Source organism: Ceratotherium simum, chromosome 13 (assembly GCF_057802395.1).
Source record: "Ceratotherium simum simum isolate JZ-2026a chromosome 13, ASM5780239v1, whole genome shotgun sequence".
In the NCBI taxonomy this organism is placed as follows: Eukaryota; Metazoa; Chordata; class Mammalia; order Perissodactyla; family Rhinocerotidae; genus Ceratotherium; species Ceratotherium simum.
The window spans coordinates 39,968,513-39,994,146 of NC_141912.1; the positions used below are offsets into that span (position 1 = coordinate 39,968,513).

Genomic DNA, 25,634 nt, shown 5'->3' on the forward strand with positions numbered 1-25,634 from the left:
AATAGATCTAATGAGGAGATAGGAAAAAACAAAAATATCATTATTTGCAGATGATGTGATTATCTTACTATAATCCAAGAGAACTTAAAATCCGTTTTAACTAGTAAGAGTTCAGTACGATAACCAAATATGATATAAATATAAAACTCAACAACTATGCTCTATACCAGAGGCAAATTACAGTCGATGGGCCGAACCCAGCCTATCACCTGGTTTTTGTTAGATTTGTGAGCTAAGAAGGGTTTTTACATTTTTAAATGGGTAGAAAAAAAATCAAAAGAAGAACAATATTGTGTAACATGTGAAAATTATATGGAATTCAAATGTCAGTGTCCATAAGTGAAGTCGTATTGTCACACCCCTGCCCATTCCTTTATAGATTGTCTGTGGCTGCTTTCGCACCACAATCGCAGTGTTGAATAGTTGTGACAGAGACCAAATGAGCCACAAAGCCTAAAATATTTACTTTCTTGCCCTTTACAGAAAAAGCTTGCCAACTCTTGCCAACAATCATAAGATAGAAAATATACCAGAAAAGTATTTCATTCGGCAGTAACAAATAGATAAAATATCTAGGAATAAACATGATAAAACTTTACTTGATTAAATAGCAACACGTCATTCTTCCTAAATTAATGTAAAGGTTTAATGAAGTTTGAAACAAGAGGGTTTTTTTAAACAGGGTCACACAACAAAGTAATTCTGAAGTACACATAGATCAAAGAATTAAATGGGGAGAAACAATTTGCAAAACAAATATGCGAGTGTTTCCTTCAGAACAATTTGACTACGTAAACAATGTCAAACTTCTGTATATTGTTTAAAATCCATAAACGATATTAAAAAGCAAATAAAACTGAGAAAAATATTTGTTGTGTTCCAACATTAATTACCATGGGTAGGAGCTGGTGCCAGGGTCCTTGAAGGGAAAGGTCAGAAATGGTTTCAGATTGGAAACCAACTAATGCAGTTTGGTTTCAGGCCTCTGAAAATGGAAATAACTAAAAGTGGACTAATCCGTGATAAATCTTTGGAAATCCATTAGGTTTTTAAAACAATTTTTTAGAATTACTTTTGAGTGTCTTTACAATTGTGATTTTTATAAATATTTGGATCTTTATTATTTTTCTCTCTCTCTCCCCTCCGTAGGTCCCATCCTTTGACTTTCTGTCTGAAAAACTCCAGTTTTACCAAAGACAGTTTAATGAAATCATTAGAGGAACATCTCTTGATCTGGTGTTTTTTAAAGACGCGATGACTCATCTTATTAAGGTTCTAACTATTGACTATTTACTGATATAAATAGATTGTGTAAAAGTTTAGTAAATTTCACAGATAAACTTTATGAGAGAATAAATATGTATTTTCAGGCAGTGTATAGAAGAGTGACCATAGGTTGGGTCAGTTCACTGTCTTAGAAAACAAAGGCTTAATCAGAAACTCCTTATTTGAATCTATCTACCTGACAGCAGATGTTTTTCAAGGGCAAATTGATGGTTTTTATGTTCAGAGATTTTGACACACTGAGTCTCAGTTTTACCTTCCTAGAAAGTAAGTTGGAGAACACCGAGGAAGAAATAGTCCCTCCTCAAATTATATTTTGATATGATAGGAATCCTGTTCCCCCTGGAGGAAAAGTTGATGCTTTAAAAAACATCAGTTTCATGATTGGGTTACAGATCATGGGCAAACTGATGGGGAAGGGGTGGGCTGGGTATACAGGACTGGTGAAAAAATAGAAACCAATTGGAGGCAGCACTCAAAAGGAGCATAGTTTGATCCAAGTCTAAAAGGCTGCAGAAAGGAGTTATTTATATAATTTGTGGATCAAAAAGGAATTTCTCCAGGAAGTCAAAACATGGAGTAGGGAGGTTTAATAAAGAGCAGGCTGTTAGTTCTCTATTTATCATAAAGTTGTCTTCTGGCAAACTTGGTGAATTTCCAAATGTTCTAGGGCTGTTCCACATTCATCCATTCAGCAAGTAATTATTGAGCACCCACTGTGACAAGGTCTTGGGGGCCTGGGACTCTGTTCTAGGTGCAAAACCACAGAAATGGTTAATATATTAAAAATATAATGATAGAATTAATACATATCAAGTTGTTGTTACTGATCTGCCACCTGTAAAACTTGCATTAAAAAAAATTCTTTTTAGTAGTGATAATGAATTTAGTGATCCATCTAGACTTTCTCCCTAATGAGTGACGTTAATGTAAAAGACAACTTTTTGGTGATGTCTTGAACTGGCCTGCATAAAATTTGGACCGCAATTCCAGCCTTATCCTCACTGAGGAAATCAACCATATAGAAAAGCAACGCAAAACTAAAAGCTGTGTCTCTGATTTTTTTTTCCTCCAAAGCCTTCCTGCCCCCATTGTGAGTAGAATTTGGGTACTTTTAAAAAATTTTCATTGGCAGAGATATGCTAGAGGTAGTATTTGTTGTAGAGCTGGGTGTCTACATACTTCAGTGTGTTAGGCTGATGGATAATATGCAAACGATTCTAAACTCCTTTCTGCAGGTTGGGAAGAGCAGCTCCACCATCCACTGAGTCTAAAAATAATAAAATTACACACACATACAGGATAGTTTGAAATAGGAAATAGGAAAGCCAATTTGTACTCTTTTTGAGTAAATGATGATATAAATGTAAACAGGCAAGGAAAGAATTTGAATCAAATAAATCAACCTGAAACTTTAATTTTTAAAATTCTGGGATACACCGTTAGAGAGTCTAATGTAGTCTAGAAGCATATGGTCAAACCTTGGACCCATTTAGTGCAAGAAAATGTAAACAGTTGAATCCTATTTTCAAATAAATACTGTTTTATTTCAAAACAGATTTCACGAATAATTCGAACATCATGTGGAAATGCATTGCTGGTGGGTGTTGGTGGTTCAGGAAAACAAAGCCTTTCGAGATTGGCCTCTTTTATAGCTGGATATCAAATATTCCAGATAACATTAACCAGGTAAGATAAAAGAAAACACGACAATACGTTTTTCTATAGGTAATTTCTTTGGAGTAAAATGTTTACTTAAAAAAAAACACAACAACTTGGTATATTTATTTTTTAAGTAAACTATTCATTGAAGTGTAACATATATAAGGAAATATACACAAATCATGGCCGTCACAAAGTAGGTACACCTATGTGGCTAGCCCACACATGAAGAAAACCCCAGAAATACCCCTCAGGTCCTGTCCCAGTCATTACCCTCCCAAGGGTAACCATATTTGGACTTCTAAGCCCATTGATTAGTTTTGCCTGTTTTTGAACTTTATATTGATCGATGCATGCAAGCTTGACTTTTTTGTGTCCAGTTTCTGTTGCTTGCACTATGTATGTGAGATCCATCCATGATGCTGCATGTACCAATAGCTTGTTCATCTTTACCACTGTATAATCTTCCACTTGATCGTGTATTACCACAATTTGCTTATCCACTGTACAGTTGATAAACATTTGTGGAGTTTGTTTTTTTTTGGCAAATAGAGCTGTTCTGAATATTCTTGTACATGTCTGAGTATACTCTTAGAGATGGAATTGCTGGATGTGAAGCATGCATATGTTCAGCTCTAGTAGATTTATGGAGTAGTTTTCCAAAGTGGTTCTACCAGCCTACACTTCCACCAGCAGATCATGAGAGTTTCAATTCTTCCACATCCTTGCCTGCCCTTGGCATGGTGAGTCTTTTTCATTTTAGCAATTCTTGTGGGTATCCAGTGGTATATCATTGTGGTTTTAGTTTGCAATTCCCAGATGGCTAATAATGTTGAACACATTTCCATCTCTTATTGGCCAGTTGGACAGCCTCTTTTGTGAAATATCTGTTTAAATCCTTTGCCCATTTTTTTTTTTTCAACTGGGGTGTGATTCTCTCTCTTATTGGCTTTTAGGAGTTGTTTATGTATTTTGGATATAATTTTTTTGTCAGAGTGTGTATTGCCAATACCTTCTCCCCGTCCTTGTCTTGCCTTTTCACTCTTGGTGAATCTTAATTTTAATGAAGCTTAAAAGTTTTCAATTTTTTCCCTTTATTTTAGTGCTCTTTGTGTTCTGTTAAAAAAAAATCTTTGTTTATCTCAAGTCCATGAAGATATTCTCCTGTGATTTCCTGCACATTTACAAATAAAATTTACTATTTTTACATTTAGAACCATAATTCATCTAGAATTTATTTTCTTATAAAGTCTGAGGTAGGAGTTAATATTATTATTATTATTTTTGTGTGTGTGTGAGGAAGATCAGCCCTGAGCTAACATCCATGCTAATCCTCCTCTTTTTGCTGAGGAAGACTGGCCCTGAGCTAACATCTATTGCCAATCCTCCTCCTTTTTTTCCCCAAAGCCCCAGTAGATAGTTGTATGTCGTAGTTGCACATCCTTCTAGTTGCTGTATGTGGGACGCGGCCTCAGCATGGCCAGACAAGCGGGGCCTGGGTGCACGCTCGGGATCCGAACCCGGGCCGCCAGTAGTGGAGCACGCGCACTTAACGGCCAAGTCACGGGGCCGGCCATGAGATTATTTTTTTAAATATAAGTATCCAATTAATTTAGCTCCATTATTGAAAGGGTCATCCTTTTCTTGCCACATCACAGTGTCATTTTTTTCTGAAAATCAGTTGATCGTATATGTGACTGTAGTCTATTCCACTGGTTTATTTATCTATCTGCACCATTACCCACTATTTTAATTACTGTAGCTTTTTAATATGTCTTGAACAACTTTGTTGTTCTTCTTCAAGATTATCTTGAATAGTTGGCCCTTTGTATTTCCATATACGTTTGAGATCACTTTTTCAATTCACATACACACACACACACACCCCTGTGCTGCCAAATAGATAAAAAGTTAACAAGATACAGTTTACAAGAGCGTTTTAAAAACATGAAACATCAGATGTCTAGAGATTAATTAAATTAAATTTAATTAGTTGTCAACATTTAAAAATTGGGAGATTTCACATAACAAACGTGTATTTCTGACTTCTCTTGAAACAATTGGAAGATCTGGCAACATTGGGCCTACATTCCCAGGTGGCTGGAGCCGAGCAGCAGCTGCCTCCTAAGATGGGCCGTGCTGTCCTCCAGTTGACCGGAGACCCACCAGCCTTGCTTCTCTCATTGGCGTTACTGCCCGATTCCTGAAGCTGTCTGAACTTGTGATCCTGGGGTGGATGTCGTTGCAGTCGTTGTAGTCAGAAATAACAGAGGCTTAAATTAAGGCAGGTGTGCTAACTACATTTTCTTATTTTCTGCATTCTTGATGCTCCGGCATCTGGGGCCTTGCTGAGTGGGGAGAGACTGCCTCTCCCAGGGCTAGTCAGTTCTTAGAGATAGCAAATGACTAGCCCAGGAGTGCGCCTTTCATATGTAAACCAACCAATCCAGAGCTCACACTCTGAACCACCGCCTCTATCGGGCTTTACACTCCAGGAAGCGGTATTCCTCTGCCTTAATCACCCCAGAGACAAATACCAGTCGACTAGGGACAGCATCTATGCCCCGGAACCTGCTGGAATTATTCAGACTAGCCAATCCTAAGTCTGCTTAGCCTGCCTTCCTCAAGGGAACCACAATAAAGGCTGCTGCCCAAGCTTTCCCCTCTCTCCTTCCACCTCCTGACTGACGCTGGTGCTTCCCTATGTAGCCCTGTGTGGCGTGGCAGGCCCCCTCTGTTTCTAGGGGTCTGTGAGTATAAACTTCCTCCTTCATGGTAATCTTTTTCCTGTCTGCGTTTCTTACCATACCCGATTAAAACAAATCCTGGGTACATTTTAAAATAGCAGGGAAAGTGGGAATAGAGAGGAGTCAGTGGGGACGGTTTAAAGTCTGTGGGATTGATAGCAACTGATTGGATACGGGGCAAAGAAGAGGGAAGAAGAAAGGGTCTAGGATGACACCCTAATTTCTCCAGTGGTATTTATCACAATGCATTAAAAAAGTGCTGGTTCACATTTCTGTCTCCTTCACTGTGCTGTGAGCTCCCTGAGGACGGACTGTTGTAACCTTTGTCTTGTCTACCATAACTATAAAGTGGTTACTTTTAATCAACACTATAAAAGTATGTTTGGGGGCCGGCCCCGTGGTGTAGTGGTTAAGTTCGGCATGCTCTGCTTCAGCAGCCTGGGTTCGCGGGTTTGGATCCCAGGAGTGGACCTACACCACTTGTCAGCCATGCTATGGTGGCAACCCACGTACAAAGTAGAGGAAGACTGGCACAGATGTTAGCTCAGGGTGAATCTTCTTCAAGCAAAAAAAGAGGAAGATTAGCAACAGATGTTAGCTCAGGGCAAATCTTCCTCAGCCAAAAAAAAAAAAAGTTTGAACAAATGAATAAATGACCTGTTTTAAATGGTAAAATGAGAATTTAGTTCAGTACATGTTGAATATGAAATGTCTGCAGAACACACAGTTTCCATAGGTAGTTAGCTTCACGGAGGTGGAGTTCAGGAGAGGGGTCTCAAGATATAAGTATAGAAGTCTCAGTGGAGAGAACACCTTTAACTTAATGAGGAGCATGAATAGGGTGCTGAGTGAGAAGAAAAGACGGCTGAGGAAAGAACCCTGGGGTCTCCCAACATAGAGAAAGGGGGCTTGCAATGAGGAGTAAGAAGGAGAGGCAAGTAGAGAGGGGGAAATCTAGAGTGGGTTCCAGAAACCAAGGAGGTAGAGAATTACCCTGAAAATGTTGATTAAGTTAAGGCATGAAAAGTGGTAACTAACAGTCAACGTGACCAAACTTCCAGTGGAGTGGATGGATGTGGACGCCACATTGGACTAAGGAAGGGGAGAAGCAATGATAACAAATTTAGGAACTCCTCAAGAAGCTTAGCTATGAAAGGAAGAAGCAAGAGATGTCAGGACCTAGAGAGAGGTGTGTTGTGACTGTGTCTATATATCGCAAAAGCAAGACATAAAAGTTTAATTCAAAGGAAAAAAATCTGTCAAAATGGCTATGTGACATCATTGCCTGGTGGATTCAGAGGCTGGCCGGTAAGGGAGAGGATTACTCTGACAGCACCAGCCCACAGCATCTCTGCAGGAAGGATGTGGGCTGTGTTACTCTCCCAACACAGATGCAGACGTAGGTGCAGCTATGTCTCAGCAAACGATTTTACCGATTTCTCTTTTTAATGAACTTCTCCTTTGGGAATTATTTTGAAAGGGACCTGTGTTCTTTTTTTTGATGGGGTTCCTTTTGTGGAGGTCTACAAGACTTTTACTGTAGTGCCACTCTGAAGCGGGTAGCTGATGCTCCCAGTTTAAAAATAAGCTATTTATTCATTCAAGTGCACTTAAGCTACATCACCTCTAATGCCGACAGCAACCTGTACAAATAGATATTATCTTCATTTTGCAGATGAGTTAACAGAAGCTGAGAAATGTGAAGGAATTTTTCTAAAACTGCAGAATGGGGATTTGACCCCAGGTCCATCTGGTTCCAGTGCCCATAGTCTTTCCATTAGACCCTATGGATTATTACTTATTACCTTTATTACCTGCACTGTAAAACCTCCTTCAAGAGAGGGTTTCTTTACTGTCCTTGTCATCAACTTACTCATGAGGATTCATATGCAACACTTCAGAAAATGTCTGCTTGATTTTTACACATCACATCATCTCTGGCAGCACATGTGTTTAGTAGGGGACAGAGTACACAGATAACCAAAGACCAAGAGCTTCTCTTTTCATCATCTGTAACCACGTAATTGTAACATCTCTGTTGTTGATATCACATTGCATAGTGCATCTTTTCCTGTAGGCTTTCTCTGAATCTAGCCACTTAGTGAGATGTGCAAATTACCACTATATATAATTTATCACTAATTTTATTTATAATTTATCATGACTTTCTTACAAATCCAAACTCATCCAAATTTCAGACTAGTTTTAGGTATTACAGATGTATTCACTTGGGCAAAATCTGTTGCTAAGACCTCTCAGATTTCAGGGAATAAAAGTTCATTTCTCTATTCCCAGTTTTTCTACATGAGTCACTTCTGGTAAGTTCCCCATTTCTCACCTCTCAGGTTAGGTAAAACATATTTGTTTTGAGTTATAACATGTAGCTTTTTTTGCTCTAATTGCTGTGTTTTCTAGCAGGCACTATTATTTAATATCTACTGGAGCAGGTGCAGATTATGCTCTATCATGGGTTATATTATGTTTTGAGATAAATTATGATTATATATATATTTTTATTTTTAAATTTCCTACTGCTTCTATTTTTAGGTCATATAATGTGAATAATCTAACAGACGACTTAAAAGGTTTGTACAAAGTTGCTGGTGCTGATGGAAAAGGCATCACTTTCATTTTTACTGACAATGAAATAAAAGATGAAGCATTTCTGGAATATCTTAACAACCTGCTGTCTTCGGGGGAGGTAAGTCTCAAAAGTAGAGAAAAACTAATATTTTTAAAGTGTAAATTTGGATAGACAAAACAGCAACCCTTCAGAAGTGAGGCCATTTAGCACACGTTTTTTATTTTAGACATGATTAACGTACGAGATTTACCAGATTTTTTGAAGTTCCTGTGAAATGAATGCTGCCCACCTCCAGATACTTTGTATGTTTTCTTTGATTTTAAATATGCTTTCTTATTTGTCTCTTCAATCTTCAATTTGATCCTATAATTTATTTTAGGAGAAGCAAAGTCATCTATCATCTCTCTCTCTCTCTCTCTCTCTCTCTAATAATCAAGAGTAAAGAATGGTTGAAAGAGTTCCACTAGCTGTAAGTAGCTGTTTGTGTCATGACTTTTTTTTTTCTTTTTTACAACAAATGAACTTCTTTTTTTTTTTTTGAGGAAGATTGGCCCTGAGCTAACATCTGTTGCCAATCTTCCTCTTTTTCTTTTTTTTCCCCCCAAAGCCCCAGTACATAGTTGTATATCCTAGTTGTAGGTCTTTCTATTTCTTCTATGTGGGACGCTGCCTCAGCATGACTTGATGAGCGGTGAGTAGGTCTGTGTCCAGGATCTGAACTGGCGAACCCCAGGCCGCCGAAGCGGAGTGTGAGAACTTAACCACTATGCCACCTGGCCGGCCCTTGTGTCATCACTTCTGATACCACTTGTATCAGCACTTCCACGACCACCCACATTCATGGTACTTTATTAGAAGGACTCATGGGACTTAGCATATAGTTGTACTCATGGCTAAGATTTATTGCAGCAACATAGTAAGGATTCACAGTAGCATCAGTAAAGAAAAAGACACCTCAGGTAGAGTCTGGAGAAATCCACGTGCAGGCTTCCTATGTTCTCACCAAAGGAGCCATGCAGAATATGCTTTTCCTCTAATAATGAAATGCGGTAGCACATGCGTTGTATTTCTGTTCAGGGAAGACTGTTTGAGATTCAGAGTCCAGTGGTTTAATTGGGGGCTGTCATGTAGTCACTCCCTGCCTAGCCACAACTGCCAAAATTCCAGACTCCCAGAAGGAAAGCAGATGTTCACCATATATCCCCATATTTGTACAAATAGTCTAGGCACAGTAGAACAACTTCATCAATTAGTAATGGAGGAGACAGTCCAAAAGCCAAGTTCCCAGATGCCAGCTGAGGGCCAGCCACCCCTGCAATCACACCCTTCTCTAGATCAGACCTGCTCTGTTAACTCTTCCCTTCGCAATGATGTATATTGATGCTTACTGGTGCACGAGCTGGTTAACTACCTTGGAGCCAGAGTTGAGACTATGAGTCAGAACAGAGGGTGTCACTGGACATTTAAAGAGATGATTGGAATGGTAGAGATAGCTTTTTGGTGGTAGCTATTGAGCAAGGAGAAACATAATTTGCTCCCGATTAAGCTGCTCAATAAAAAGTTGCACACTTGGTAATCTGTGGCAAACCAGGGATTTGACTATGGAGATGCAGAAAGAAAATAAGAAAAAAGATGACACGCAGGGGATAAAAAAGGACCAGACTTTGGCAGTGAATTGGCTGTGAGGAACTCTTAAAATACAGAATACTTTCTTGTCTATTCCTCAAAGATCTCCAATTTGTTTGCACGAGATGAGATGGATGAAATCACCCAAAGTCTCATATCGGTGATGAAAAGGGAGCTGCCTCGCCATCCTCCGACATTTGATAATCTGTATGAGTACTTCATCTCAAGGTCAAGGAAGAACTTGCATGTGGTTCTCTGCTTTTCTCCAGTAAGGTTTCATTTTATTTATATCTACATAGGAGGAGTTACTTATTTAAATGTGTTTGGATAGTTTACCTTCTCTGATGAGATGATTTGCTCAGAAACATTGTTACATTGAATTAAAATTAACACTTTACTACCACCAATCTGCACTGACCAAAATCTCATACCAAAGTGTGATCATTTAAAATATTCATCTTACTGGAAATTATTGCATAGCCTACAACTTTCATTAATTACCTAGAGATGTAGATTATCTCAATTATAATATGTTGGATAGTGAATATATTGGTGATATAATCCTATTCAGCTCTACCTCCAATATAGACATACCATCTAGAATGTCCCTGATGTAGGTTTGAATATCTCTAGCTCACCATGCTATCCAATATAATAGCCATTAGCTATGTATGGCCATTTAAATTTTGATTAATTAAAATTAGGTAAAAATAAAAACTCAATTCCTTAGTCCCAGTAGCTCCATTTCAAGTGCTCAATACCTATGTGTGGCTAGTGGCTACCATATTGGAAAACACATATATAGAACATTTCCATCATCACAGAAAGTCCTATTGGGCAGCTCTGCTCTGGGGATCTCACTAACTTGCCAGGCAACCTGCTTAAATTTTAGTTAGTCTAATAGTGAGAAAGATCTTCTTTACATCAATTGTCTCTCTGTCCCTTCCTCTGTGATTCTGCTTCAGTCCTATAAAGTGAACCCAGTCTCTCTCCCTTGTACAGCTCATGAGATATTTGGAGAAAGTTTTGCAAACAGGTCCCATTCCTTCTGCTGTCCTCACTTGTTTGTGTCCAGGCCTTTCATTGTCCTGGTCATCTCTCATTAGAAGAGTTCTAGTTTGTCAGTTTCCTCTTAAAAGGGAGCTCCTAGAGTCAAACAGATGTAGTCTTAGGACAGGGAAGAGTGTGGAAATATTACCTCCCTTCATCTGGACACTTTATTTATTAATGTAATCTAAGAAGATTTTTTTAAAAATTTGTGATGTCACACTATTGGCTCAGAATACATAAACCTCTCTCTAGCCAACTTATAATCCTTCTGTGTTTCTAATGCTTTTTGACTTTGCTATCAATAGGTTGGTGAGAAGTTCCGTGCCCGTTCTTTGAAATTTCCTGGCTTGATATCAGGTTGCACTATGGACTGGTTCAGTCGCTGGCCAAAGGAGGCTCTGATCGCCGTGGCCTCCTATTTCCTTTCAGGCTATAGTATTGTCTGCTCTAGTGACACTAAAAGACAAGTCGTAGAAACAATGGGCCTCTTTCATGACATGGTTTCAGAGAGCTGTGAAAATTATTTCCAAAGGTAAGTGACATTACATAAGCATGATAGCTCAGAACCACAAAGTTCCCCCCAAAGAGGAATTAAATGTAATGTCCAGTAAAAGACTCTTCCTACTGATTGAGCACAAAGGCCCAGCTATACTTAGATTTTTTCTTGCTTTGATTTTCTAGTGATTATGTATTGGAAAGATGATAAATAAACAAGATTTAAAAATTAACTAGTGCCCATACTTAAGTACCTCTTTTCCCTCCAGGCCTCAAAGTAACAGATGCTTAATGAATCACTTTATTTCATTTGCTTAATTTTTCTTTTGAAAACGACTTAACCAATCCATTATAAACTATTTGAAATTAGTTTCTTATTCAAATGCATTATTTATCTTGATTAAAGTAGTACACTGTTTTACAGTTTCATTATTGCCTTATGTTAAGGGAACATTTAGGCTTTGTATTTGCATCACTTAGTCTTATCAATGTTTTCATGCCAAATAATTATGAAACAAAATTTTAATTGACTGTAGAAGAGTCCATTCCCTAAAAGCAGCCACGGTGTTCATTATGTGAAAGCTGGGGTTGACAGTTCAAAAATACGGAATTTCTATCCAGTAGTCACTGTTACAATTGAGAGATGTGAATGAAGGTGGACCAACATGGATCTCTGGAACAGTGGGCTCCTCTCTTAGGGTTAATGGTGGGGTTCCAGGGGGTGTAGAACCTCCCAGAAAGACAATGCCTATTTTTCTGCATAGAGAGTCTGGTAACGCTTTCATTGATTTTTCCAGGAAGTCCCTATCTCACAAATGTTTGTTTATCCTGGCATTTTCTTTACTTAAAACCATACCTGGACCACGCTCTTACATAATTCTAGATAATCTCCCAGATGCTCTTGGTGAATCTGCGTGTATTAATTCTTACTGTTAGGAAGATTTTCTTTTTACTTCACTTGAACTCCACCTGCCGCCATCATCTGTGGAGAGAAATTTTTTACCTTTGTACAGGTACAAAAACCCATGTCTTTATTTTTGAAAATATTGACGTATTTTCCAAATTTTTCATATCCTCTTAGGTTGTCGAAGTTTATTCTGAATGTAATATTTATATAATATTTAATGATAGTCACATATTTGCCCAAGTCCTTAAATTTTTTTTAAATATTAAAAATCTTCAGAACTCTAAAAGTGAAAAATTAATATAAAAGTTAAAATAATTTTATAGTATGTGAAGAGCTCTTCTTTGACTTGAGTTTCTCCTGAATAAAATTATTTCTTTTATTTATTTCTATTGTTAAATATAGTTACTATACTAAAGCCTGTAGTGAGTTGAATGTTTGAATCAAGTGTGGCTGCCTTGATTTCAAGGACGATTCAGTGAATCAGGGGAGAGGCTGGTTTTCACCTTGTAAGCCCACTCTGCTGGGTTTGTAGCAGTGAAAAGGTGTGTAGCAAATATCAGTTGAATGAAAACAGATCGTAGCACAAATTCACTTCAACAACTTATCCCTAATATTTGTATAGAACCTTGAAGTTTACAAAATGTCTTTACATATGCTGTTTTATTTTTTGATCTTCACAAAATACTGGGGAGTGTAGGGCGGTGATTCTTTTCTCGGTTTTCCAGATGAGGAAATAAGCCCAGAGTGGGGATAAGAGTCAAAGACCTCTAAAAGGTCAAACATCAGTTAGAGATTTAGTGTTCTTCCCACCTCACTTCTAGGGAAACCATTCCTTCCCTCTTGCTAATGACTCACTCTCTGGAATTACACTGATTTCACAGTGGGAAGAGCGTCTGTATTGACGTTTTATGAGAGTACACCAGAATGATAGAGAGGAAGATCACTTTTATGTTCTACTTTCAGATACCGCCGAAGAGCACATGTGACTCCCAAATCTTATCTCTCTTTTATAAATGGTTATAAAAACATTTATACTGAAAAGGTGAAATATATTAATGAACAAGCTGAACGTATGAATATTGGTAAGCAGAATGGAATCTTGTCTTTTTAGGGCTTGTTTGATGGGGATCCCAATATTTTGTTTGGCAGATATTGTTGTGTTTGAAAATGAAATACTGACTTTATTGTTAGTAATAGATTATTTTGAGGGATACTCTTAAGGGTCTTTGACCTGTCAAGAAACTCTGGGCAGAAGAAAATCTAAACAGAGATGGCCTGTTTTCTCTCTGGAACCACTTCTCCCAGCTCTTTCAAATCTGGGCCCACCCTGTTGGGCAGCAAGTCACCATAGTTACCGCAGATGGGGAAAAGCCAGATCTTGGCAACTGACCACAATTTCAGTTTTGGGTTTCTTTACAATTTGCCTGGATTTGTATAAACTTTGCCATGTTAATGCTTCTCAAATTTCTAACAAATGAAGAGGCAACAAAACAGAAACAAAAAGAGATAACAGAAAGAGACTGTTTACCTGAGCAATGATTTTCTGAGTGTCCAGTGTATGTAATATACATAGGAAAAGTATAAATTGGAACAGATTACAAAGTCCAGAAAGCTTGTTTGGCCCAAACAATCCAAAACATGTTAGTGCTTTCTTTTCACTTCTTCTACACAAAACTTGGTCACATAGCATAACTGAGCTCTAAGGTCTGTGAAGTTACAGTGATGATAGAAGCACTGTGAAAGAAGCCTTCTTCTGCTGTTTTTCTCATGTCTCACTTTCTTGCAGCTTTTCCATAGAATGTTCTAGAATCATGGTGTGCTGAAGCTACTTGTACTGGCATGTGAGAGTTAATTGTTCAATTTTTAGGATTTTATGATCTGGTAAACACAGCCTTTATTAAAAGTTAAATCATATAAACTTACAATTAAATAAATTATATTAAAAAGAAGGCAATAAATACTCAAAACATCACTTCTTAGTTATTTTTACTCTATTTTACTATTATTAATGTTCTTGAGGTTATTTATTTCTGTCAGTATGGTAGAAGTGTTATATAATGGTATGCTACTGAGAATCTCTTGGTAGCTTGAAATCAGCCATGTGGAGAGTATTTACACCATGGGAATTGGAAAACATACAGATGAATGATCCCCCTTGCCTGCAAGAGACCCAGATGCTAAACATTCACCAAAACACCACTGTCTAGAACCCAGTTGGAATGTGAAAAATTCAGTTAACCAGTTATTTTTCTCTACAGTACTGAAAGTCACAGAGCCAGTTCCACAAGTTTTAGTATTTTCATTTTTATAGCAAAGAGAACCACCAAAATGTTAATATAGTTTCTGTCTCATTTGCCATCTCAGTTGTAATGTGATTCAAAGGCAAAAAATGATAGTTACAAACTGTTTGCAAAGCCAAGGAGAGCAAAAATTTGTCAAATAAGTTTCCTGACTAAAATAATCTTACTCAATATGGCATTGTGACTTTCCCTTAAACGTAGCTAGACGATGTTCTTCTCTCAGAGCTATTTTCTTCAACCCCTGCTGAAACTCGCAGAAATATGATCAATATTGTTGCTCTAAGATAGGTGTATTTTTGAAGCATTTGTCCAGAGATAATTATCCTGTGTTTGTTGTAGTACTTAGATGGTGCCTTATAAGTAGTAAATGTTGAATAAATATTTGATGAAGGGATGTTCATATGCTCAGCAAAAGCGTATATGTGTGTGTTTGTAAAGGTCTTGATAAGCTTATGGAGGCAAGTGAGTCCGTTGCGAAACTCTCTCAAGATCTTGCAGTAAAGGAAAAGGAATTGGCAGTGGCTTCTGTAAAAGCAGATGAAGTGAGTTGGCATTTATTTTATCATGAAGGGTGAGGAATATTGTTTCATATTAAAAAATTATTTTTTATGTGTTATTAAAACACATAGTTTTATACATAGGATATAAACCTATAGACTATTTCTGGTAAGATAATGTTCACAAAGACCATTAAATAGTTTTGTTTAAGTTATCCCAAGACATGTCTAAAGTATTATGTCCTCTATCTGATCTAAGACTATTCTACTTCTCTGGCTCTTCCTCTCTTTTCTGTCTCATCTGTTTATGAAATTTCTGCTAGACTATAAGTTATATTGGTCTTCTTGTTAAGATCCCTGAACACTCTAGGTTTCTAGGATAGCCCAAGTCCCATCTGAAGTTTGTATGGAGGAGGGAAAAGGATAAGAGGAAGAGTTGGTGGAGTTAAAAAAAAAAAAGATACTTTTCCCTAAGTGATGGGGATAAATGTTGCTCTTTTATACACCACCCACCAGTCTCAGATTACTGTCAGCTTCCACTCACTGAGAGTCCTTTAAGAATAGTTACTTACATCTTGACCCTTAACCTGTTGCCGGACTGAGGGAGACAGCATAGGGGAGGCATCATATGGTAAGCATTCAACAAACATAAGCCATTTTTATTGTTATTACATGAGGCTTAATATGGTTTCTGATCTTATTCTATTACACTGACTTGAATTGTTTTAATTTTCTAGACATTCCATAGAGTAGAAATACCGTTTTTCTGAAGGCTTAAAACATTTATTTTATATTCTAAGCCTGAGGAAAGCTTAGGAAGTAGAAGACTGCAAGGAACTGATCAAAGGACTTACTTTAATGTACCTTAAAATACAGATGACTTAGATGGGGAATAAATTTGCTCTTATTCATGTTTTATATTATATTGAATAAATATTCTCTCATTACTCAAATCTGTAAATTTTGCTCAAAGGGTTTCTATTTACTCTCATGTGTTTCCTCAACTTAACAGGTATTAGCAGAAGTCACAGTAAGTGCTCAGGCTTCAGCCAAAGTAAAAAATGAAGTGCAGGAGGTAAAAGACAAAGCCCAAAAAATTGTGGATGAAATTGATAGTGAAAAAGTAAAAGCGGAGACTAAACTTGAGGCGGCTAAACCTGCACTGGAAGAAGCAGAGGCGGCCCTGAATGTGAGCAGTGCATTGTTATCCCTCCCAACACAAGTGCTAGCAGGCGCCACGATTCGTGACATGAAATAACTGTGGAATTTTTGTAATCAGAAAACTGAATTGAATTCTTCACGTGATTTTATTTTCTGAGTCTGGAAACAAATGTTTCTCTTGATTAAGTTTTCTAAGTACTAATTTTTTAAAGTCTTCACTTCCCATAAATTATTTTCGTTTCATAAATCAGCCTTCCATGAGAACTGAGAAATAATGCTAGTGATTAATGGCCTAACCTGTAGCATAAGGGATTCAGATATGTAGAGAGCTGTCTCAGTTCCTTCAGCACCCTGTCCCGATGACGTCATGTGCCCTTTTAAAATCCCCTTGTGGTTCTCGTTGCTCTTAGGATAAAGTCCCAAGTGAGGCATCCACAGCTGTGAGGCAAGAGGGGCACAGCTTCAGAGGCAGGCAGACCTGCATTTGCTTCCCGTGACCACCTCTTCCTAGACATATGATCTGGAGTAAATTTACTTGACTTTCTTAGGTCCCCATGGGGATTATAATTCCTCATTGATCCTTGAAGGATCAATGTAAGCATTAAAAGCAATGAATACAGTTTGCTGGGCATGTAGAAAGTACTCAATAAATATTAGTGCTGCTGCTGATAACCTGGCTCCTGTCTACCCATTGAACTTTATCTCTTGTCATTCTGTCCCTACACACAATATGATGCAGCCATACAGAAACACCTATAGGCTTCTGGAAGAATCATGGCCTCTTTAAATGTGTCTCTCCTTCTGCCAGGAATGCTTTCCCTAACCTTCATTGCCTAGCAAGAGTCATTCTTTATTTTTTTTTTTTGTGAGGAAGATCAGCCCTGAGCTCACATCTGCCAATCCTCCTCTTTTTTTTTGCTGAGGAAGACTGGCCCCGGGCTAACATCCATGCCCATCTTCCTCAACTATATATGGGATGCTGCCACAGCATGGCTTGACAAATGGTGTGTCGGTGTGCGCCCAGGATCCAAACCAGTGAACCCCGGGCCGCCGCAGCAGAGTGTGCGCACTTAACTGCTTGCGCCACCGGGCCGGCCCCAAGAGTCGTTCTTCAAGACCAGGCTCGGGCCTCACCTCTTCCAGAAAGTTTTTGGTTCTTCTGGCTCCCCTTTATTTTCCTAGCACTCCTATGCTTCTATCATGACAGATCATCCTAGTTTAGGGTAATTGTGTTTTCTTTCTCTTCCTTGGAAGATTATGAAGACAAGCCTATGTTTGTTTGTTTTTTGTTCTATATGGTTGAATGCCGGTAGTTGTTGAATGAATAGATTTGTGATAATCATTTAATAAAATTGTGGCAATGACCAGGACACATTCTCCATCCCCACTCCCTTTATGAGTCCCATGATAAGGCAGAAGAGAGGGAGATCACTGAACCAAATGAGTCTTAGAAGATTTTATTGATCATATGATGTCCCAGTCCTTCTTGCCTTGAATGTCAGGTAATGTCTTATTCCAAATCCAGCTTACAGACAGAAACTTCCAAAAGTATTTTTATGAGCCATATGTTATAATAACTTCTCTTGTGTCCTTCACATTTCTTCCTCTTCCACAGACAGGGCAGCCCTCAAAATGAAGACTGAAAGTGAGGTTTCTGATATTCAGGGCCTTGCTCCTCTTTTTTTTTTTGTGAGGAAGATCAGCCCTGAGCTAACGTCCATGCTAATCCTCCTGTTTTTGCTGAGGAAGACTGGCTCTGAGCTAACATCTATTGCCAATCCTCCTCGTTTTTTTTTTCCCCAAAGCCCCAGTAGATAGTTGTATGTCATAGCTGCACATCCTTCTAGTTGCTGTATGTGGGACGCGACCTCAGCATGGCTGGAGAAGTGGTGCGTCGGTGCGCGCCCGGGATCCGAACCCAGGCCGCCAGTAGCGGAGCCTGCGCACTTAACCACTAAGCCACGGGGCTGGGGGCCCCCTTCCTCCTCCTTTAATATCCACACACAACACAGACTCTGTGCTTTGAAGATGCCAGTTCTCTAAATGTTACCCATCAATGAGGCCAGTTGCTAACAGGGGTCTGGGGTGGTGGGCAATGGGTGGTAGTGATATTCTAAAGCAATTAGTTGAAGGCAACAGAGGAAAAAAAGAAGAAAAACAAACAAACAGAAATCCCAGAATAACAATGAAAGAGCCATTATGCAAAGGAATGCAAGCCCTTGAGGAAATAATGTCAGGGAATGGGGAGAAAATACTTTTCAAAGTTTTCTACTTTAATTGTTTAAAAGTATTAGATTTCCAGGGGCCGGCTGGGTGGCATAGAGGTTAAGTGCGCGCACTTCACTGTGGGGGGGTGAGGGGGTGGGGGGCTCATGGGATTTGGATCCTGGGCGCGCACCCATGCACCGCTTGTCAAGCCACACTGTGGTGGCATCCCATATAAAGCAGAGGAAGATGGGCACGGACGTTAGCCCAGGGCCAGTCTTCCTCAGCAAAAAGAGGAGGATTGGCATCGGATGTTAGCTCAGGGCTAATCTTCCTTATAAAAAAAAATATTAGATTTTCATATGACTAGGAATACTACTCAAAAATTTTTTTTGATTCCTAACCCCAAATATAGACTATCAAGCCAAACGATATTGCCACAGTCAGGAAACTTGCGAAGCCCCCACATCTTATTATGAGAATCATGGACTGTGTTCTGTTGCTATTTCAAAAGAAAATCGACCCTGTTACTATGGATCCAGAAAAACCTTGCTGCAAGCCATCATGGGGAGAGTCATTAAAAGTAAGTAATTCTATCTTTGCTAAGTCCTGTGAGGTGCATCAGGCGTCCTCATCCCGGGGCACTAATATAGACCAGATAAGTTGGCAGACAATAATCGATTATTGTGTATCGAAGTTTATCTTAAACAGCATCTCCCAAAATGTAAGTAGGGAAAGATTTTAAAGCTGCGTGTTTTCTTTTTATAAAATCTGTCCAGAACCAGTGGCTACTATTGGCACAGTCTTGATATGAACCCAACCCGGTCTCCAAAAGGGTGCCTGTGTGGTTGGTGGCATTTAGAGATGCTCACTGGACAGGAAATTTACATAGTTTTTCTTTTTTACTCTTCCACCATGGAAATGGGAAGACAATTTGCAATTTACACATGTAGGTTGACTACTGCCATAGTATTGATTTGTATGTTTAGAGCACATCAGTTGTTCCTTCTTTGAAAAAATTCAATGTAGAAGTACATACTAACTCAAGAAGAAAGTATTTAGTTTCTTTCAGAACTTACAGGTTGTAATACTATTTTTCAGTTGATGAGTGCAACAGGATTCCTGTGGAGCCTTCAGCAGTTCCCTAAAGACACTATAAATGAAGAGACTGTTGAGTTACTACAGCCATATTTTAATATGGATGATTACTCTTTTGAAAGTGCCAAAAAAGTCTGTGGGAATGTGGCTGGTCTGCTGTCTTGGACACTTGCTATGGCAACATTTTATGGTGTCAATAGAGAAGTGTTGCCACTGAAGGTAAAAATTTTCCTCCTTCTCCCAGTAAATCAATGTTTAATAAAATCAATCGTTAGTACTGCTGTTATTAAAAGACAAAGCATAACTTCAAATAACAAAGGTAGATGTCCTTGTTATCAAATTTTTCTTTTTTCTGAATGTCCTATCACAGTTTCTCATTCTTTTTACATCTGTTTCGTTTCTTGGCATCGCAGACAAGAAACCGAAACCAACTTAAATAGGAAATTAATTTATTGGGAATAATAATCGAGCTAATTATAAAGGAAAATGGGCTGTATCTTTAAAGTTTAGAGATTAGGTTTGGAGACTGCATTTAATTACTATATTCCAAACAAAATTTATAAAAATTAGGATCAACACCTAGAAATGTTTTAAATTTCAAAGACAGAAAGAGAAACTTATATACATCTAAGAAACAATCAATCAAACAAAAGTAAAAAAGTTGCTTACAAAAGAAGAGAAATCCGGATGTTGCAGACTTCCCACCTGTTTCTAGAAAACTAGAAAGTAATGGAAAAATATATGCAGAGTATTGAGGAGGAAATTGCTGGGGTTCGAGAATTCAATAACTGGCCAAACTGCCCTTCACGTATGAGGGAACAAAAAGACATTCTTAAGGATGCAACTTAAGTATTGAGGGGTAAATACACACACACACACACACACACACACACACACACCATCTATACTGTCCTTCATGATGGAGGGACTAGAAAGACATTCCCAGGAGTACAAACGATTCATACAATATACCACTTAGACACGTACTACCCACTGCCCCCTGCCCGAAACCCTGTAAAGCTAAAAGAGTTGAAAGTGGTTTCTCTGTGGAATGGAAAATTGTGAGTAGGTGGGTAGGGGGTTATATTTTTCATAAGCTTTATAGAAATGGCTTCCTCTTTAAACTCTGTGGATAGGTAACCTTGAGAAAAATAGAAAATAAATTGAAAATAGGAAAATTTTATCAAAGGGAAATGGTGAGAAAATATAGCAAATGCACCCGAAGAAAATGATACTAAGAGAGAAATGTTATTATAAATGTAGAATTAAAAAAAAAAGCACACGTAAGAGCAGTTTTTTTAATTGATAAAAATTGTGATCCACGGTGAAACTTAATTGTAATAATGCTTTATACAATAAATAAAATAGCATCCAATTACATAAAGCAAAATCCATTGGTATTTTAAGTGAAGATTAACAAAAATAATATTCTAATTTGAGATTGTGGCACATACCGTCAATCCACGACATAACTGGTAGGCAGAGGCCAGTTTTATGGGCGTGTAACCTGTGCACACAGGACCCCATGTTTAGAACAGCCCACGCTTGGCTTAATGCTCTGCTGTCACCCTCTTGAAGTTCTTAACAATTTTTTAACAAGGGGCCCTGCGTTTTCCTTTTGCACTGGGCCCTGCAAATTATGTAGCCAGTCCCGAGTAGGCATAAATTAATAATTATATAAAAATTTTACGCTATATTATTTTTAAGGTTGAATAGCTACATTGAACTTTCTTCAATATGAACAAAGAATATGAATTGTTTCTAGTGTCCAAGAAAAGTTTACAAAAATGGATCATATTCAATTCTAAAAGACCTTGATCCAATTCCAAAAGCAAAAATTGCAGAGGCATCGTTCTCTGATTATAAACAATAAAATTAGAACGTTTACATTAGAAAGAGGGCTAGTCACTTCTATTTAGAAAATGATGACAAAGAGCTAGTTACCAAAGCTTTTGTGATGTGGCCAAAATCCTACATTCCTAGCCCTTAAATGAATCAAAGAAACTAAACACTTTAGTACATACTCACTTATAAGCACATACACACAATTTAAGGAAAGTGGAATAGAGCTAATAAAAATATTAAAAATTAGAGAAGACAAAAGTAGCAGAATTAAAGAATTGGTGCTTTGCAAAAAAAAATGTGTGAGACATGTTCTTGGAAAATCTAATCAAGAAGAAAATCAAAGTAGAAAGATAAATCCGTATAATGATAGATGTGTAGATTTAAATAATTAAAAAGCAAATTTTACATAGTTATGTGTAAATACATTAAAAAATCTAAATGAAATGAAAATTTCCTGAGAAAAAGGGCTAAATTCAAAAAACCAACTATTGAGAAAGAAAATGAGGAAGTTAAGTAGGAACTTCTATTCCAGAAGGCTCTAGGGCTATATTACTCTGATTATTTTAAATTTACAAGAAACAGATAATTACCACACTGTAGGACTTAGAAAAAGATGAAAAACTACTGTTACAGTAATTTCACGTCAAAAAATCTTCACCAAGGAAAGAATCCAAAATGTTTACATACCCAATAGTATTTATCACAGCATTATTTATAATAATTAAAAATGGAGAGGGAAAAAGAAATGTTTAAAAGTAGAGAAAAGGTCAAGTAAATTATGATACATCCAAATTGTGGGATATCACACAGCTATATAACCAATGTTCATGAAAAATTGTTTATAAGGATGTGGGGAAATGAGTATAGTACATTAAGTGAAAAAAAAAAATCAAAATGCCAGTTGTCAACTTCTTAACACAATATTCGCAGACTATCTCTGGGTAAAATCATGGGTAATTTTCGTTCTCCTTCCTATATGTTGCTGCATTTTCCAAGTTTTCTATATTGAACATTAATAATTAAAAGAAAAAAGAGAACTTTAATGAAACCTCTTCAAGATTCTCTGCTTCCCCAGCTGAAAAAACTGAGAGAGATGACCTCCAGGTACCAAGTAGGGAAAAAATTATGTAATTGATGTTGTTATTTACCAATTCCAATCAGGAACGTTTCAAGGTGCTAAAACGACTCTGCACTGATCACCTCTTCTTGCTTTCAAGGCTAACCTGGCCAAGCAAGAGGGCCGTTTGGCAGTCGCCAATGCTGAACTGGGGAAGGCGCAGGCAATGCTTGATGAAAAACAGGCCGAGCTGGACAAAGTGCAAGCAAAATTCGATGCAGCAATGAATGAGAAAATGGTGAGTTAAATACACAAAATTGCTAAAATGACGTACTGAAATTTGACACAAGTCTGTGTCGTATTTAGAAATTAGGCAAATGTTTATGATGAAAAAACATTTACCTGAATGCCTTTACCTGAATGCACTGGCTGTGTCTACTTATTTTGGATCTTCAACACTCTTGTGTTTTTAATAATCATTTTCTGTAAGAGTAAGCTGTGATGTCATACCCAAAGTGTTTTCTGACTTTAGAGTTAGAAAACTGGGTTTGAGATGGAGATCAGGCACTTATCAATTGTGTGATTGGGGGCGACTGATCTAACTTTATCTGTCAAGTGGGAATTCTAATATGACCTCATAGGATGGGTTGTGTAAGCAGTGGTGGTCTGGTAAATGTTCAACAATCAGCTTGTTGTGGGGCAGGGGCAGGGGGAGAAGAAAGCCTTGATTTGCAGTATTTGCTGATTTCTGTAGTCTAGGTACTCCCACCACTGTCAATTTTAAGCTGTCAATGTGACAACACTGAACACAGATTTGGAAAAAGATGGGCAGCATTGCACCATTATAAATATTTCCACCATGCAGATACAATGGACTTACATAACCTCAAGGGTATAGATAATATGAAAATGTAGTAAATAATTAGGAAGAAGATGAGTTCTGATTATTTATTACGTTTGCTTTGACATAATTTGTTTAATAGAAAGTTTATATACTTTAATTTTTAATAATGGCTGTGTTTAACACCAGCTCACAAATTTTCTGAAAATTTAACAATTGGCCCTTGTGAGCTGATACAAGCTGGCTGCAGCACAGTACTGTTTTGTAGAATCTTTTTTCTGGGAAAAAATACTTTGTGAACTGCAAAGAACTCAGAATTATTATTAAATCCAAGATTTAAAATGGTATATTTTATTGATTGGATTATGTTTTGAAAATATTTAATAGAAATACTATTTTAAGCTATGTGATTTGGATTCTGTCTTAGAAAATGGCTTTTCTTGAAATTTCATAAGGTCAAATAACAATATTATGAATGAATTAGGAGAATTTAATATGTAAAGTTTCAATCACACTGTATTTTTAGATTATATTTATTTTGCGATTAAGAAATTTCTCCGTGTATTTTTACGTGTGAATATCACGGATGTTTGATTAAGCAATTTAAAAAGTTCTTGAAACATTCTCCCTTTGTGAATGTAGGATTTGCTTAACGATGCTGATATGTGCCGGAAAAAGATGCAGGCAGCTTCCGCTCTCATCGATGGGCTGAGCGGAGAGAAAGTCCGATGGACTCAGCAAAGTAAAGAGTTCAAAGCTCAGATTAATAGGTATAAATTTTGGTGTTTGTTATAATCGCTCTCCTTAGTCATCACTCCAGACACCGCCTCTCTGTGATGTTAGAGAACATAAAGTCCATTTCCCTGAAGTGCTTTTCTCCTTCATTTCCATTTACCCATCTCTGTATCCCATCATCTAAGAAAGTGCCTACCGCTTAAGTCACACACTCTCAGGAAACAGGGCAGAAAATTTTGTGAAACACTTTTAATCTCAATTTCGGTTCAGCAATGTGGGTTTTCAGTACAAGAGTGCTTCCGAAATGGTTAGGATTTGCCAGAATAGTCTAGATACTTGCTCCAGTTCTAGACTCTTCACCTCAGTGGGTTTGAAAGTGTGGATCAATGGTTTGTTCTAAATGCAAGAGTATCTTGTGCTGGTATCTATTGGTGTCCTCAGAAAACTTAAAGAGAGGGGTGGGAGGAAGGCAAAAAGAAAGAAAAAAAAGAAGAAGAAAATAGTTTAACCAAGACTGAATCTGCACTGGACCAGGGCATGGGATGGAAAAAGGATACTTTCGTTCTCTGGGGGTCAAGGCTCTAGACTTGTAGGCTTCAGGAAGGAGCCTTCTCTCTTGCTCCCTGACCTACCCCAACTGTGGCCACTCCTACCCCCTTTTGGGTTTGGGGGCACCTTTTTGCATTGTCTCTCCATGTCTGGCTACCAATTGTTAAGCAAGGAGCAAAGAAGGATTTCGCCTAGTAAGGAAACAAAACTGCAGTGTGGCCTTTAAACTCCTTAATGGCAGAGCTTAACATGTGTTGGGTGACTCACTTTGTGTCTTTTCTTAACAGACTCGTAGGTGATGTTCTGCTGTGCACTGGATTCCTTTCCTATCTTGGTCCTTTCAATCAAATATTTAGGAACTATTTGCTTAAGGATCAATGGGAGATAGAGTTGAGAGCACGGAAGATTCCTTTCACTGAAAACCTAAATCTTATTTCAATGTTGGTGGATCCTCCAACAGTAAGTGTCACTTTCCTTATATTATTTGAATGTCAGCCTCATTTTATTTCTTACTTGCTAAGAAATCAAGGTACACTTAATTTTTTCTTTTTTCCTTTAATTGAAAAGATTGTTTTGAAAATGCTAAAGCTTTACAAAAAAAAGAATTTTCTTTGTGGTATAAAAGTTTCATTGCATTTTAAGAAATCTTGCTTTCAAATGAATACTGATTGCACTGCTGTGAACTAAAAGATTTTTCCCGAATTATAGGCCTGCTAATACTGAACTCTTCCTATTACCCTCATTATTTACACTCTCCTATTAAGTCACTCTCTCTGTTAAACATTTTGGGCAAATGTAGGCATTAGCTAGGCCATAAGCACTGGTATTAACCTTCTTTTGATCATTAACCATCTTTTTTTAATGTCCAGTAGCATAACACAATAGCACATTCTGGTATCGCTGAGCAATAGCGTGCCCTACTGCGCTAAACTTCCTTGCTGGGAATTTGATGCCACCATCAATTTTCAGTATATCTTGCAGAGCTCCTGTG

The 25,634-nt window shown here is 37.8% G+C and overlaps 1 protein-coding gene across 1 annotated transcript in view; it reads left to right on the plus strand.

Annotated features, from left to right (window-relative positions):
• Nucleotides 1-25,634, plus strand: part of DNAH8 (dynein axonemal heavy chain 8) — a 290,688-nt gene that overhangs the window by 168,017 nt on the left and 97,037 nt on the right. Inside the window, exons 58-70 of the mRNA XM_014782746.2 lie at nt 1,150-1,272; nt 2,843-2,973; nt 8,241-8,394; nt 10,007-10,171; nt 11,259-11,485; nt 13,319-13,437; nt 15,094-15,197; nt 16,165-16,341; nt 18,934-19,101; nt 19,620-19,835; nt 22,679-22,816; nt 24,002-24,129; nt 24,931-25,102. Coding sequence (XP_014638232.2) covers nt 1,150-1,272; nt 2,843-2,973; nt 8,241-8,394; nt 10,007-10,171; nt 11,259-11,485; nt 13,319-13,437; nt 15,094-15,197; nt 16,165-16,341; nt 18,934-19,101; nt 19,620-19,835; nt 22,679-22,816; nt 24,002-24,129; nt 24,931-25,102 — 2,022 coding nt within the window. The remainder of the gene's footprint in view (nt 1-1,149; nt 1,273-2,842; nt 2,974-8,240; nt 8,395-10,006; nt 10,172-11,258; nt 11,486-13,318; nt 13,438-15,093; nt 15,198-16,164; nt 16,342-18,933; nt 19,102-19,619; nt 19,836-22,678; nt 22,817-24,001; nt 24,130-24,930; nt 25,103-25,634) is intronic.